Genomic DNA, 16942 nt, shown 5'->3' on the forward strand with positions numbered 1-16942 from the left:
GAGCAGGAAGACCAAACAATCTATTGTGTGTTTCAGAATTTTGAGGGATACGTACTGAGACCAGTGCTTTTTTTCTGGCAGTATGCACCGGTACACATTACCGACAACTCTGTGCATGCACCCGCCCCCTAAATCGGAACCTTGCACCACCTTCCCAAACGCCAGGAAACTTCTGTCTGGATTAGTGAGGGAGTTGCAATGCTCTGGCAGGGTACGAGAGCCTTCCCTTGCGTGCTGAATACTGGCACCTCTTTTCTAGAAAAAAAACCCAAAACACTGACTGAGACCATTCATGTGGACAAGCAGGTGCCATCTTGGTGACCACCCCTGCTGTCCTTTTGGCTCTGAAACCATATTTATTTTGTCTCTTTGAGACATAGACAGCAAACAGTTGGTATCTGTAAAGCTCTCTTTTTTGGCATTTTCTATTCCGTCCGATTACCCATGTTCAGGGTTGAAGTGTGACTGCAGATAGCTTTTGATATATCAGGAAACTGACAGCATTGAGGATCTCTCTCTCTCTCTCTCTCTCTCTCTCTCTCTCTCTCTCTCTCTCTCTCTCTCTCTCTCTCTGTGTGTGTGTGTGTGTGTGTGTGTGTGTGTGTGTAGAAAGTGATGGCAGCTCTCTGCATCTCCACTCCAAGGCAAACAGATTAGAGTGTGGCACAAACAGCCAGTGGCAGTACTGAAGCCCCTGCAGTTCAAGTGCAACAAAATAGATGGCAGATTCAAGTTTCCATTCTCTCCCTGAGAGACAAGCAGCAGCTCTGCTGCCTAGGAGCTAAAGCACATGTTGGAAACTGATATGACAACTTTAGGGACAAAGACTGAAACAATCTGTGTGCAAAGGGTTTTCCACAAGGCCTCAAGGACAACTCATTTTCATCCTCTGATTTTCTTTTTCTTTTCTTTTTAAATGAGAACTCTATATAGTGGAGTGTGTGTGTGTGTGTGTGTGTGTGTGTGCAAATAAGATGGGGCAGCAATTCCTCCTTCCTTGAACATTTGCTCTTCTGTAATGTATTGAGAAATATAAAACAAATCAAGAAACCTAATGAACTTCTGTATTGAATTTGAGACCACAGATAGGTCTTGACAAAGGAAGAAGGTTGCATTGCAAAAAATTCCAAAACTAAGTCATTTCAGATAAGCAATTCGTATTTTTCTTGTCTTCTCACGTGTGTGTGTGTGTGTGTGTGTGTGTGTTTCCCAAATCAGTTTTCATTTCTAATGTTCATCTTAATGGTTTATCAATACATTAAGGGGAGAGCTGAAACCATGAAACATTTCCCTTCTCCAAGCACTTCTATCCAAACTTCCTTAAATGTACTTTGAAACCCTTGAAGAATGATGGCTAATTGAATCTCCCCCTTTAATTTTCATTTAAAATGGAAGTTCAGTTGAAGGTGGATGGGAATTGGCAAATGCATTTCTTGCCTGCCTTAGAGAAACATTTGAAAAGCTAGTGTTACCGTAATGTGTGTGTGTGAAAGATGCAGAGCTATATAACAACTTGATAGGCAAGTTGTTTGTTATGTTTATACTGGGCTTCAGTGGCTATCAGCATGCATAATGCAAAAGTAAAGAAGGGGATGTGGAAATAAAAGATAAATATCTGAACATTTGAGTGTTTGGAGGCCAGCGTTTTCGCTGAAGCAAGGCTCTGAAAAAATGTGGCAATCCCCAGCTGAAATGGGATAACTGAGTGGTAAAAATAACAACTACCAGCTAGCCTAGCCAAGTGCTTATTCAAACATGTAGCTAAATTATGCAGTATTTCATAATGCATTCAGCTGCAAGTCAAAGTATATCCAGAAAAAGGATTTGAAGGCTTGTAAAAATATATAGGCAGTATTTGGTGGTGGTTTGTAGGTCAATGTTGTATATTCAGTGTGACATCTTGCTGCAAAATTGAGCTTTGGGGAAGTTCACTGCCTTCCTATAATGCTAGTTCACCGCCTCAGTTGCAGTTTTTCTCTCCCTTTTTTTGTTACACATTCTTTTTTATAATAAAACATGATATCGCATAGTTGATCAGATTCAGCTACAGTGTTACAAGGCTGAAGAAAACTGACGAACGAAAGCATGGTTGTAAAGCAGTCGCTACTTGGTTATATGCTGTGGACATTTGAATCTGAACCCATGCTTAGATACCTGTGTCCATCTTTTGTGTCTGTTAAAAAAAATCACTGAAAAAGTGCATTTCACAAGGAGGTTGCAAATTGTGCCCCCACCCCCAGTTTGGCTCAACCTTTGTGGTCTTGCATATGCAGAATATCGCATGATGTTGCAGCCATCAAGTGATGAACTAAGCCAATATTTGGCTTCTTATGTTGTTTGTACCTGGTCTCGTGGTTAACAACAAGCTGTAGCCGACAAATTATTGGCCTTACTTAATGGACATTGATTTCAATGGGAATGACCTGACACTGAATATCATCCAAGGTGGCTTGGAAACTTCTTTCTACAATAGAGTTTACATATAACCCTGATCTAGGATTTTCTATTTTAAACATGAAAAATGTAAGAAAGAAATTATCACTTGTGTTGATGTAAATCAACAGTAATCTCTGTCTTTTTTTTTAAAAAAGACAAAAAAACCCTTTATGCACTATAATATTTTAAAGCAATAGACAATACACATGAATAAATATTCATAATTTATGTTCACAAGACTCCGTTGTTTTCTCTTATAGGGTGCTCTTATTTTGTCAATGAAATGCATAGAAATTGCTCAAAAAGTTACATTCCTCTTCTTAAGCCAACAGAATGTGCCTGTATTTTAATTTACTAATACATTTGTCAAAAAATCAACATTTCTAGTAGACCACCATTTACCACACATAAAAATAATTAATGTGCCTTGGAAATACAGCCTTGAAATGTGTTTTTGCATTATTCAGTATATATGCTGAGATCAGGGGTGAAATGTCTCCTTTCGTTATTATTATTTTAAAAAACAATACTTCATCTATTTTTCTACTTAGTCAATTTATCTTTAAAAGATCATGAAAGACAATGGAAATTTAAAAGAAAAGAAAGTTAACTGCTGGCTCTTTACTTTGGCCTAAATTCCATTACCTCACGCAAAAGTCTAACAGTTAGCAAAAAAAAGAATTTCGTCTTGGTTACATTTTACAGAGAGATATTTAGAGAGCTTGAAATCTGTGCTAAGTGATCTTGGCATGAAACCTGTGTAATAGAACATAGTAACTGGCTTGGAGTTGAGGGTGAGATTCCAGAAGGAGAGAATAATATTAGGTGAATAAAAGCCAAGTAATCAACTGATGATGTATTAAGCTGTCTGACCTTGATAGTTCATTCAGAGAGGAAACCTATCTGTTATTACCCTTTCAAGACTTTTGAAATAAACTCAGCTTGGATTAGAATCTGGATATCTATGATCTCTTCAAATCCTTATTGTTTCATTCTTATTATTCCAAGGGCACAGTACAAATTGGTTCCAATCAGCTTTTCTGATGCTGAGATTTTAAGAAATCAAATGATTTAATACATACAGGGCTATAAGAACTCTTTCTAATTAAGAACTGAACTTTGTACAGAATAACAACAACTAACGAGAAACTTGGGATTGTGTTGGATAGATCAGGGGTTTGTGTGTGTAAATTTTAATTGTTTTTTTTACCAGCTTTTCAGTTTATCTTCCCTCACAAAAGGTCTCACGTCACAATCACTGACAAATAACAATATACTAAAATGCCAAATTATTAAAGAACAAAGAACATTACAATTAGCAGCTGCAGAAAAAACAACATTAATTAAAGCCCAGTAGTATGCAATTACCCAAATGTGGATTTAAACAAGAAAGTCTTTAATGCTAATGGACCAGAGAAAAGGACCTTAGAGGCTGATCTCAAATATCTGACGGATTCATATGGGTGCAGTTAGTCATTCAAATATCCTGGTCTCAAACCATTTAGGACTTTAAGGATTAATACTAGTACTGTACCTTAAATTGAACCTCCATTCAATGTGTGCTCCTGCTGAAAAAGACAAAATCCATGCTAGGGATTGTTAATAAATAGCTTGTGACTGAAAATAAAATGGCCGTGATCATAAAGATGTTAGATATAGATCTGTGGTTCATCCATATTTGGAATACACTGTATAGTTCTTATTGCTTTTTCTTAAAAAATGAAACAGTGCAGCTTTAAAAGGTGCAGGAGAAGGCCACAATTTTAGGGGTATGGAACATGTTCCCTACAAGGAAATGCCAACTGACGTCTCTGAGCCCACCGGATTCTACTCTATCCATTGCTTGGTTTAGTGCAGATCTGTTATGCACAGAAATAAACATCCACGTTGAATTATTGAATTATTCAGTTGCATTTTAGTGTCCCACCGATGCAGATGATACAGTTGGGTGGGTTTTGTTTTGTTTTGTTTATTTATTAAATTTGTTCACAGCCCTTCATCCGAAGATAACAGGGTGGTTCACAACATAAAAGTAAGTTCCCAGTTAATAGTGAATGCATGCCCATTCTGCCAGGTTGGTAATAATTAGTCAAAAGAAACTGGATTCTTTGTTGCTGCAATAACAAATATGTCCTTAAAGGGGAAGATGATGCTAAACTCAAGGCTTCAGTTGCTTGGACTCTACTCAAGACAATCACATACAGTGGTACCTTGGGTTAAGAACTTAATTCGTTCTGGAGGTCCGTTCTTAACCTGAAACTGTTCTTAACCTGAGGTACCACTTTAGCTAATGGGGCCTCCTGCTGCGCCACCGCCACACGATTTCTGTTTTCATCCTGAAGCAAAGTTCTTAACCCAAGGTACTATTTCTGGGTTAGTGGAGTATCCTGAAGCGTCTGTAACCTGAAGCGTCTGTAACCCGAGGTACTACTGTACTGCTCAATTTCCAGACTTCTTTTTTGCAAAAAAATAGCTGAATTGGTTACTGCTTTCCAGCTTCAGGCCCTTTTAAATTTGTTTCTGTGTGTCTGCGATTCTTTTCTTGATCAGGGTCAGATACTGAAAATTGGGGCTTATCAACACCTACCTTTTGCCCCTCTCTTTCCAGACATAGGTCCATGCTTTAAAGTGCCATGCCCAAGCTCTTCCCCCCCCCTTTGCCCGCTTTTTAGTGCTCAATTGGAGCAAACATCAATTTAGGTTTCCCGGGGATTGATGTTTGCTTTGATTGAACTTTAAAGAGTTAGTTTTTGTGAGGAAAGCTCTGCAGAAGAAGAAAAAAGACATGCAGCTTTAAATAGCAGGAAACAGCCTGCAAAGATCGAATGAATGTCTTTTGTGAACTATTGCCACCTAGAAGTTAATGGGGAAATTGTACTCTGTTAGTGTCGTACAAGGTGTGATATAAATTGCATAAATGCCATGAATCTTGCTGTGTTTATAAAAGTGTAACTAGCCCCTGCAGCCCACTCACCCTACCCCTCTAAGCAGCAGGTCCATGAAAGGGTGGATAGTGGGATGGGGCGGGAATTTAAACCTTCCTAGTCTGATGCTAACTATGTGAGAGAGGGAGAGGCACTTTGTTTCTAGTTATGGATTACTATTATACGCAAATGGAACCTATGTAATTTCTGGCTAAAATAACCATGAACAAACATTCCTTGAGCTCTCTTGGGAGAGATGTAAAATCTTCTGCGTGTTCTCTGCAGAATATAAGGTAACATTTGTGCAGAAAACACAACATTTTACTAAGTTTAGCGCATATTTTTGGCAGGGTATATTTAAAACTGAGGTTGTCCCATTTTGCAAAAAGCATATAGAAATATTTTCTGCAGGCCTACTTGGCACTACTGAAATATTATTATTTTTTAAAAAAATACGTTTAAGCAAAATACATACACAAACAGATAATAAATCTATACAGATACATTTCTTATCCATATGTCTCTGCTACATTGATATTTTCTTTTTTGTACACTGCTTAGAGATATTTTAAATATTTTAAGTGGTATAGAAATTAAATAATCAAATATTTAATATGAATATTTATTTACAAAGTCCATAAATGTGTATACTCACTCAGGGGAAGGGGGCCAACAAAATACCATCAGGTTATTTTAAAAGCCTTTCATTTACTTTAACCCCTTAATATTTTCATTATAGTCAAAAGATTTTCATAAGTTTTTCCAGAGGTGCTACTTGCCAGACTTTTTGATACCAAGATTCCAGTATAGTAATACAGAAGTTATTTCAGTGCCTGGCAGTAATAGCATCTGCTGTAACTAAAAAGTGGCTTATTAGTTCTTAATTTATGGTACCAACCCTTTGCTTTGTTCCAACAACAATTTCAGCAGTGGGGAATTAGCCACACTTCTAAAACACAGCAGATACACCAACTTCCTAAGTTGCCCTGCTTGAAATGGCTGATCACAAGGACTTATGCATAGCTGCCAAGTTCTCCCTTTTTTTAAGGGAAATTCACTTATGCTGAATAGGCTTCCTCGCAAGAAAAGGGAAAACTTGGCAGCTATGCTTATGTGGTGCCTCTATAACCAGCATATATATTCAAACTCTTGATCTTCAGAATGACTTCTGTTGTTGCTGAGCTTGGAGAAACAGATCTAATACAGTCATACCTCGGGTTACAGACTCTTCAGGTTGTGCGTTTTCGGGTTGCACACCGCGCCGAACCCGGAAGTACCGGAACAGGTTACTTCCAGGTTTCAGCGCATGCACAGAAGCGCTAAATCACAACCCGCGACGCTGCGGGTTGTGAATGCTGCGGGTAACAAATGTGCCTCCCACACGGATCACGTTCGCAACACGAGCATCCACTGAACCTGAAAGAGTAAATATACTTCAAAATAATGTACTGTCATCAAAGATGGTTTGCCTTTTCTATTGAGAGTATGTAATTATATATACAGGTTTTAAAATAGAACCTAATAATAATTGCCTGACAATGAATATTTCTGAAGGACTCATGAATAACCATACTCTTCATTTTGCATCTTTCATTATTTTTTAATTGAGAGTTTTTTTAACCTGTCGTTAACTGGATTTCCCCACAACATGTTAGAGTAGTATTTAAAATAAAAGATAAGAGCAGGTATGATTATATGAATTAAAACATTTAACCACCAAACAAACAAACAGTAGTGGACTAACATTCAACAGCTGAGGCAAACAGATGTATTTTAACCTGGCAATGCCAGTAATGTTGGTGCCAGTTGTATCTCAGAGGGAAGGTAAAAAGGTAAAGGACCACCGGACAGTGAAGTCCATTGAATTCGACTATGGGGTGTGGCACTCATCTCTGCTTTCAGGCCGAGGGAGCTGGCGTTTGTCTGCAGGCAGCTTTTCCAGGTCATGTGGCCAGCATGATGAAACCTCTTCTGGCACATGGAACACTGTGATGAGTGGTAGAGCTTATGGAAATGGTTTACCTTTCCACCACAGTTGTACCTATTTATCTACTTGTGCTGGTATGCTTTCGAACTGCTAGGTTGGCTGGAGCTGGGACAAAGCAACGGGAGCTTATCCCATCACACGGATCACACGGATTTGAACTGCTGACCTTACGATCGGCAAACCCAAGAGGCTCGGTGGTTTAGACCACAGTGCCACCTATGTCCCTCCAGGGAGAAGGATGTTCCCTAATCCAGCGTTTCTCAACCACTGTTCTGCGGCACACTAGTGTGCCGTGAGACGCTGGCTGGTGTGCCGCGACGAGAAGGGCGATTTGCATTGTCACGTGCCTGGCGGCCGCCAATGTTCAGGACTAACCCGCCGGAAAGGAAGCCGGCCGGGTCACGACGCGGGGCGAGCGCAGCTCTCAACAGCCACCACCACGGGAGGGTGGTTTTAGACAAACTTAAAGAAGCTGGCTGGATGAGCTCAACCTGAAACTTGCTGAGCAAAGGATTGTGCTGGCAGAGAAATCAGCGGCTTGTGAAGCCTTATTACAGGAGATTGCAACCAACACAACAATTGGCAAGTGTTTCTTACAGTCATAATTATATAGTCAATATAGGGCGGCACAGAGTTAATTTTTTTAACTTTTTTAATGGTGGTGTGCCTCGTGATTTTTTTCATGGAACAAGTGTGCCTTGGCCCAAAAAAGGTTGAGAAACACTGCCCTAATCAGTACGTCACCACTAAGAAGTGGTCATGCCTTAAGTTGCCCCCTATGTACTTTCTCTGGGGAAGTAAAGCACACAATATATCACTTAGCTACACTAATCTCCAAGCAGTTTACAAGTACACAGTACAAAAAGTTAGCATCAGTTAAAAATCTATAACATGAAACTTCAGTTAAAAGCCTGCTGGAATAAAATTGCAATGTGCTGGTACAAAATGCTGTGGCTAGACTTTTATTGGGGACGGACTGTCACCAGCATGTAACTCCTAGTGCTCAAAAGATTGCCCTGCCTGCCCATATCCTGTTGGACCAGTTTCAAGACTCTTGTGGTCATTTACAAGGCCCTTAACAACTTGGGGTCAGGATGCCTGATCCCTAATATCCCTGTTCACTCACTGAAGTCTGTGAGGTGAATCATTGTTAGTGTGCATGTTAGATACGTGGCTTGTCTCCACCAGGAGCCGCACCCAATTTTATGGAACTGCCAGTTGAGCTCAGCCTGCTCCCTGATGAACTTCTGGAACTTCCTGGATACATTTTTAGTGCAGCAAGCTTTTAAACTGAACTCTGGTTTTATGGTTGTTGTTTTGTCTTAGACTTAGAGAATGATTTTGTAATGTTAATTCATATTTGATTAATTGTTTTGGGTCTCCTGCACACCATTTAGAGAATAGTGTAATTAAGCAGAATATAAATTGTATAAATAAATAAATGAGTGAGTGAGTGAGCGAGCGAGTGAGTCTCTTGCAATTATGTTTTGGTTCCTTCCAAGTTATATAGTATTTATTTCTTCTAAGTCTTGGAACCATTTACCTAATATTAAAGTGGTAATCAACATTGCCTCTAAATATTCATAGCTATCAATGACTCCCAAGTGCCTGGTGAATGCCAAGGCTTTGGCCTGAAGCATTTATTTAGTATGGTAGAGGGATCCAGTTATTGCAAAGTTCATTCCAATGACTTATTTTAATCTAGCTGCTTTCTTGCATGAAAATGATATTGATGAATATTCACTATTGACATGAAATAGATTACTCCAGATGCTGGTGACCATAATTGTTTATTGTTTGTTTAAGTCTAGACATTCTCAATTGTATGCCTGAGACCGTTGTAGTTCTGCCAGGTTGTAGCAATCTTTTCCTGAGCGTTCGTGAGAAGTTTTGCACGTCTTAAGCAGTTCTCCCCAAACTCGCTCCCACTGAAGATTTCATGGGATCCCAGACCCCCTGGCCTAAGAGACCCCCTGGCCTAAGAGAACCTGCTCTGCCTGCCCCACCCCCCACCCAAGTCTTAGGGAAGGCACTTAAGCAAATATGGAAAAAGAAGATATCCTTGCTCTTAGCACTGATGCTGCTAATGTGGAGGTGAGGAGCTATTGTGGAGCCCAGTCCTTGTGGGAGTATCATTAGGCAGTTTCCCTATGGGAAAAGAAAGAGGTCATGGGAAATGCTTAGGTGGCTAAGCTCTTTTTGCCCATCCCAGTGTGTGTGATACAATTGCCTCACAAGAAGGAGAAGGAGAGTACAAATGAAACAACAATTTTTTTCAGCTTCTGACATGCTTCTTTGGGTGTACGGGAATAATGTACTACACCAAAATGAGCAGGGCAAAACAACGTAACAGGAGAGAGACCTGAGCAGGAGCTCTTCTGGTAAAGACCTCCGCTCCTGTGTCTTTGTTCTATACATTATGCCCTTACCAGACTCACAGTACAAAGTGATCAGGAAATTAATACCGTCTTTCATCTTGAAATGTGAATTTCCATACCATTCCTGATCTAGGGACCCTGTTTACAAACATATGGAGAGGAATTCAACTTGGCGCTAAGCTGATTGCTTAGTCAGAGCAAACGTTTCTGTTTGCCTGATGGAATGAACTTTCTTCTTTCCCCCTCATGTTCAGTTCTGGAGGATTCTCCCGAACCCTCCCCCCTGCAAATTTGGAGGAGGAAAAGGGGGACCTTATGCTAGCAGAAGTCCTTGCGTGGGCTTCCGCTAGCAGGGCTTGTTAGCTGAATATTGCACAAGGATTTGAACAAGAGCAGTGGTCCATTTATTTTATATATACACCAATCCCTTATCTGTGGTTTTTATAATCCCTCAAAAGTTTAAAAATCTACTCCAAGCAAAATCCTTGTGCATAGCTCTCTAGAAGAAGACTAGTATTTGAAATGCTAAAACACTTATGGACGCACACCCCATTGTCTCTAATAATGTTTTTAATTATAGCAACAAGTTCTGATTTCCTAAATTATTGCTAATAGTTTAAGGGCACATTGCCAATCAGTGATACTGAGGCCTGTAGCAATATATTGTTATTATTCTATCCATCTGCAGTTCAAGCACACACCTTAATTTATCTGAGGTACTAAATCAATAAAATGTGTTTAAATATATTTGCAGTTGGCAGCTTAAATTAAAAATAGATGTCAAAGAAAATGAAAGATTGTTGAGATACTAGCCAATGTTTTAATACAAAAATAAAAATAAAAATCCTACAAACACTTCCTTGCTGTTCACTTTACCTTAAACCCCATCTTCCTGTTGATCTTGTCACAATCTTCTTAACAATAAGGGTCCCAATCTTGCACATTTTTACCTGTCACAGAGCAGGGGTGCCTACATTTTTTGTTTGGAGTAATAGAATTAGTCTTCAATTTCATTTTTCAGACTCACCCAGCAGTGCTGAAACTTCTTATACAAACTGAAAGTGAGCAACTTGTCATCATTCTGGAGAGAAATGAGTAAGTACTTCTAATTTGTATTCCTTGGAGTCTAGTAGTGTTAGTGAGTCGATTGCAATGTTAAAATTGATGGGTTACATAATGCATGAGGAACTGTGGCTCAGACTGCTATCTAGCTTTGGAAAATAGTCTCATGTAACCATACCTCTTAGGCTTTTTCTTGTTCAAAACAAGATGGTTAGTACATGTATAATTACATATATCTCTTTCTACATTGCTTTAAACCTGCTTCATTCCCCCACCACTTTGTAACCATGATTCACACGGTTAAAAGCAGCCCAGTTTTCCTGAAACAAACAGTATTTCTTGATTGCTCCCTTTCATTATCACTGCTTACTTTGACTGTGGCCCAGTGACAGTTCGTGCTCTCCTGGGGCTCCAGGGGAGCAACTTTTGCCATGTGGCATGCCTGTGGCATGGTCCAATGACCACCATTTTCATGTGTGGCTGTGAGGGGATGACCAGAGCCTCTCCTTCCGGCCATGCTAGCCCACAGAGAAAGGCCCTGGCCCGGGGAGCAAATCTGGTCACGGGGGAAGAGGCTGACCTGCCCCATCGCCTTCCAGTACTTAAGAGGATGGCTGCATGCAGTTCACCCACTTTGGAGGCTAACTGCAGATTCAGCACCTGCCCAAACTGGAGGTAGCCTGGCTGAAGGTGAGTGGGCAGGCTTGTGTGAGGACCTTTCTATGGTTTCTTTGGTCACTGTATTGTGGGCCAGGGTGGGGAATTTTCCCCCCTGCAGACAAATTGGCTGGTCTTCAGGTCACAATTTTGGCAGATAAGGCATTGGATTGGATCCTTATTTGATTGGGTACTCTGTTAAAGGGGTCCAGGAAGGGTGTTTTTGTCCGAGAGCCCATATGGGGGACAAAGGGCCATAGCACTTTTCCTAGTGGCGGCCCAAGTGGGGATGCACCTGGTCCATGTCAGGGGCAGTTCCTCAGCTCTGGGTTGACACCACCCTATTTATCAACCAGCAGGCAGGCTGCTTAATACCAGATTCACACCCATTGCCTGGCCAAAGCCTACTTACACCTGTAATCAATCTGTAAAATTGTGGCTGATTTCAACCCAAACACCAATCTCCCGTGTTTATTTCTATGCTGCCTGGCCCTTGCTGTGCTGTGGGCATCATGCTCCTGTGATGACAATCATCAGTTGGTTTGTCCCTCTCTTTTTAGTGGATAAAACTGCCTAGTAACCCTACCTGACCTTCTAAATGCTGAGGGGGAACTGCCGGAAATATAATAAGCTGTTCAGCCAAAATGTTTCCTACAGCCTCATTCCTCCCAAGAATAGCAATGTACTGGTATTGATCTTGATCTTTCAGGTTGCTAACCAGCAAAGAGCATGGCAAAGGACTTGGGTGTGTCTCCTTTGTTTCCACCTGGAGTTGCACACCAACCATCTATTTGTTGAGCACTGGATTAGGCAACAAATCCTGTGGTGTGCAGTATTTCTCAGTAAGGCAATATTGGTGTGTGTGTGTGTGTGTGTGTGTGTGTGTGTGTGTGTGTGTGTCATATCTTACCCTGAGGTAGAATAGCTGCTCAGCTGGTTTCAGTCTTCTCAACCTGATTCTCCTAATACGTAATAACTGTATACATACATCTACATAGAATAATAAGAGGTTTCTGTCTGACTAGGTATGGGTGAGACTGACAACTGAGCTAAAGGATAGGAGCTTTGCTGAAGTTTGAAGCCGGAATATTGGATAACTTTCACATGCAAAACCAAAGAAGATGAATCCTGATAGATACACTCCTTGGTGGTATCTCCTTTATGTGTTGGGGAGGGATAAGGTGAATGTGATTAAGAGCCTAATTTAGCAAGCCTCAAGATCCCAATCCCAATGATTATTTTCTTCCAAATATATTTTTGATAATAGGAAATATCCTGTACACATTATAATAATTACAGATAACCATATAAGCTAAAGCAAAAGGAGGAAGGATTCAGGGAAGGTGTCCTCTCTACTAAGGTTCAGGGTGGATTGAGAAACGCTGCTTTACTGGGCCAGGTAGGCACCTTGCAGAATCTGGTATCATTTAATTCTTGCCCTAACTTCTCCTAAAGTTACCATATTCTACCAGCCTATCAAAGTTACTTCAAGTTTGTTTCCTCAGTATTTCTGGCTTTTGAAAATGCTTCCCTTTCAGAACAAATGGAAGTTGTATATTTTGATTAGTAGTATATACATATTGTTGCATGCCACCCCAATCTCTGAAGGCTGTGAGATTCCTGGAGAAGAGTTCTAGGCACTTACTCCAGGTATCATGTTTCCTTTTGGAATGAGGCACAGTGGAGACTGTGGAGTCTTTATGATATATGGTTTATTTACACATATATACAACCTGAGCCTTTTGATTCCAAGGAAACTGAACTCTGGGTAGACACCTGGAAGCACTGGAATCTTGCACTGCTCGGAGATTGGATGGTATGCAACAATATTATCAGTGGCTCAAAATATAACTAAAAGAATAATCAAAACAAACAGCAGAAATTATTTGGTGGGGAAACAGGACCTCCCAGAAGTATATGGCTGTTATAAATTATTTCTATATTGTAGTTTTAAAAGTTTATAAATTATCTCTTGGACCATAGACTGAGCTCTTTCACCTGTGGCTCCTAGAACCAGCTACTGCAGTGTAGTGTTTCAGTGATAGCTGACAGCTGGAGTTACCCTTTAATTAAAATAAACAGTTGCTTTTTCAAAAATTACACTCCGCTGTTACATCGATGCCAACATATTGCATCGCAGTCAATCACATTCACAGTCATTGTGGTAGTACTTGTGTCATTATTCCTGTCCGTGTTTTGCTTTAATGAAGTAAGTTCCATTCTCAGAATTCTTTTGCCTACACCCAGGGTCAAGGGCCACATTTCCTTGGGGGCAGCCTGCCAGAGGCTGCATGCTGGTGGTGCGAGACCAGAGCCAAAAGTGGGCAGGGCTGCTCCCTTCTCTCTTCATCTCCAAATTATTTTCTCCCACTGGAGTAAAACGGGGCCACGCTGTGCTGCCTGCGGCGCCCTTCAAGCCCAGTGCTGCCTTGTGACACTCGCAAAAATGGTGCGGGGCTCACAGGGTGTCGTAAGCTGTTGCGTCTTTCTCAAGGTGAAGTCTCCAGAGGGGTGCCATTGAGGCTCCTAGCTTGTGTGTTTGCATATGCAAATGCATGTTGGAGGAGGGAACCAAACGGGATCTTTGACCTGGGTGAAAATGAGCCTAGTTATGCCTCTGCTCCATAACAGTTTATGTCACAGTAAGGGTTTATCCACAATTGACGTTTGCTTTAGACACAGAGCGTTAAAGCATGGACCTCTGCCTGGAAAGAGTGGGGCAAAAGGTTGAGTGTGGATAAGCCCTAAATGTGTCTTTCAGGTACCACGAAGCTTATAGTTTAGTAAATGGAAAATGTAAACTCCAATCTCTTTCCTTCTGATGAAACCAGCTCAGAAATTACACTAACATGTTTGCCTGCATTGTGGGCCATTAGGAACAACTGTAAACTATTATGTTGCTCCTCTTCAATCCCTATCTATCACCCCCTCTTATGATGACTGTGATTGGTCTCCGCCTGTTGTCTCTCCTTTGGTTTAGTTTATTCTGTTTTGGTGTGGGCTCCAGACATTGAGAACCATAATGAATTCGTAACAAAACGCCAATTCATATATGCTTAATCCCATCATTAGGATGAAAGAGAAATTTTGGGGATTAAGATATATTTTTGCCCCAGCCTGCATAATTGGATGCAGCTCATTTTTGTGACTTTGAAGAACAACTACATGAGCCATTGTCTCATAGAAAGTATCTAAAACAAGCACTGGAGCACAGCATGAAGCTAATTAAATAGAGAAAGCAGTAGAGGAGAAGATATGCTTGCTTATGCAATTAACATATTAAAGAAATTCTCACTTTAAATTACCCCTTCCTATCTATAATTGCAACAGCAGAATGCCAGGTATCCTGATAACTTTATTCTACTATCACTTTGAAGGGAATACAAGAGGGTAATTGGCCAAGTGATGCTTGCTTCCTTTCACCTTCAGCTTATCTGGATGCAGTGCTGAATGCAATATTAACAAGAACCTAGAGCAAATGTAACATAACCATTTATGGATATAAAATGAACGAGGAAAGAAAAACCTCTTCCTCATATAGGTCAGTAACTGTTCCTTCCGTCACATAGGTGACAAATTGATCTTGGACATCTTTTAAGCAGCATGGTTTGAGCAAGTTGGCAGCCAAATTATGCTGGCATAATGTTAGTGTCAGGATTCTGTGAACTTCCAGCAGCAGAGCTATCCATGACAATCATTGCCCACCCCTTTCCCCTCTACAAGCAGCATCACATCATGAATGGGGTTTCAGCAGCGTGTGTTTGACATGTCAATTTAGGGTGCCAAGGTGATGCCCAGTTTAAGTAACACAAGGCATGGGAATGTATGGGGTGACCCCTCACGTGCATGCAGCATGTTACTCTGCAGTCTTACCACCTGACCTGACATTTCCATCTCCTGGTCTCTGCTATCTGAAGCATCTGGGGAGTAGACTTTAGCAGCCTTTGCCATCCTGAGGTGACTTCATGTTTTGGACTACAACTCCCATCAGCCCAGTCACAAGAACCCTCCTCGGTGGGGCTGATGGGAGCTGTAGTCCAAAATATATGAAGGCAGGGTATTGAAAATTCAGCAAACTCATGTGCTTGTTCCTTTTGCTCTTTAAATTAGATCTCTACCCTCTGCTTGTACTGAGCTAAAAGGTAAAGGACCCCTGACAGTTAAGTCCTGTCGCAGACAACTCTGGGGTTGCAGCACTCATCTCGCTTTACAGGCCGAGGGAGCTGGCATTTGTCCGCAGACAGTTTTTCCGGGTCATGTCGCCAGCATGACTAAGCCGCTTCTGGTGAAACCAGAGCAGTGCACGGAAATGCCATTTACCTTCCCACCGGAGGAGTACCTATTTATCTACTTGCACTTTTTGGCGTGCTTTCAAACTGCTAGGTTGGCAGGAGCTGGGACTGAGCAACAGGAGCTCACCCTGTCGTGGGGATTCGAACCGCCGACCTTTTGATCGGCAAGCCCAAGAGGCTCAATGGTTTAGACCACAGCACCACCCGCATCCCTGTACTGAGCTAGGAGAGACCTATATTTAAAGAGATGAGTCGGCCACTGTCATAGTTATTTTGCCCTAAATTGTAATATGGATGGGAGTGCATGGCTGGCAACAAAAGAGAGGAAGGTGTCCTTATGTTGAAATGGGGATGTATTCCTCCCTTAGAATCCCTTATGCACTACTACAGTCTCCAAGTGGTGAGAGACTCCAGGGATTCTTGCACATACCCAGATTCAGTTTCCTTGAAATGGAGGTCAGTGGAGATGTGGTGTCTTTAGGATATATGGGTTTATTTACACATATATACAACCTGACCATAGGATGCAGGGGTTCACAGCATTAGCAAACCCATAGATTTTGCTGCCCCTTAGGTTTCCAGGGGAGCCCTAAAGTCCAGCACACAGCAAACATGTTTCTGTGTTTCATGCTTCCAGCTTACTCATCTTGTTCTTCTCTCAGTCAGCCAGCTGGGGTGTGGGGAGATCCACCCATTTGTTCCTATGGCAACAGAGCTCACTTGTTTAGGATGGAGCTCACTCTTTTTAGATGCAGATGTTGGGTACTTAACTGTGCACATTGACAAAGGGTCTGATTTGGCTGGTCCACCAGGTTCAATGATACAGGATCACAAGTTTTGGAAGGGGCTCAAGGCTAAACCCCTCAACTCATAATGCATATTTTCATTCACAATTTTTGTCTCAAAATGGTGTATAGCACAGGTTGTGGTGTCTTCCAAAACACATTTGATTGCATTCCTGTTTCTTCAGAAAGTTAGCTGGGCTTAATGCCAAAGCCCTGGGTTTCCATATACTATCACATATTGGTGGAAACTAAGTTAATTTCCACAGTTTTCTTCTTCCACCCTCCCATGCAAAAGGTTGACAGGTCCTTCATTGTGACTCTAAAATAGCAAAGAGAATTGTAAACATGTTTTTGAAATAAGGGTTGAACCTGCCCTTAATTAATTATTTGTTAGTTATTTTTAGTTTGATACATAGTCTCT

The 16942-nt window shown here is 41.1% G+C and overlaps 1 protein-coding gene across 3 annotated transcripts in view; it reads left to right on the top strand.

Moving 5' to 3' along the window:
- Nucleotides 1-16942, top strand: part of ADAM12 (ADAM metallopeptidase domain 12) — a 185470-nt gene that overhangs the window by 33836 nt on the left and 134692 nt on the right. For all 3 annotated transcript variants that reach the window (XM_035137598.2, XM_035137595.3, XM_035137597.3), the window contains exon 3: nt 10747-10820. In XM_035137598.2, coding sequence (XP_034993489.1) covers nt 10747-10820 — 74 coding nt within the window. The remainder of the gene's footprint in view (nt 1-10746; nt 10821-16942) is intronic.

Source organism: Zootoca vivipara, chromosome 5, assembly GCF_965207765.1.
Source record: "Zootoca vivipara chromosome 5, rZooViv2.hap1.1, whole genome shotgun sequence".
Classification (NCBI taxonomy): Eukaryota; Metazoa; Chordata; class Lepidosauria; order Squamata; family Lacertidae; genus Zootoca; species Zootoca vivipara.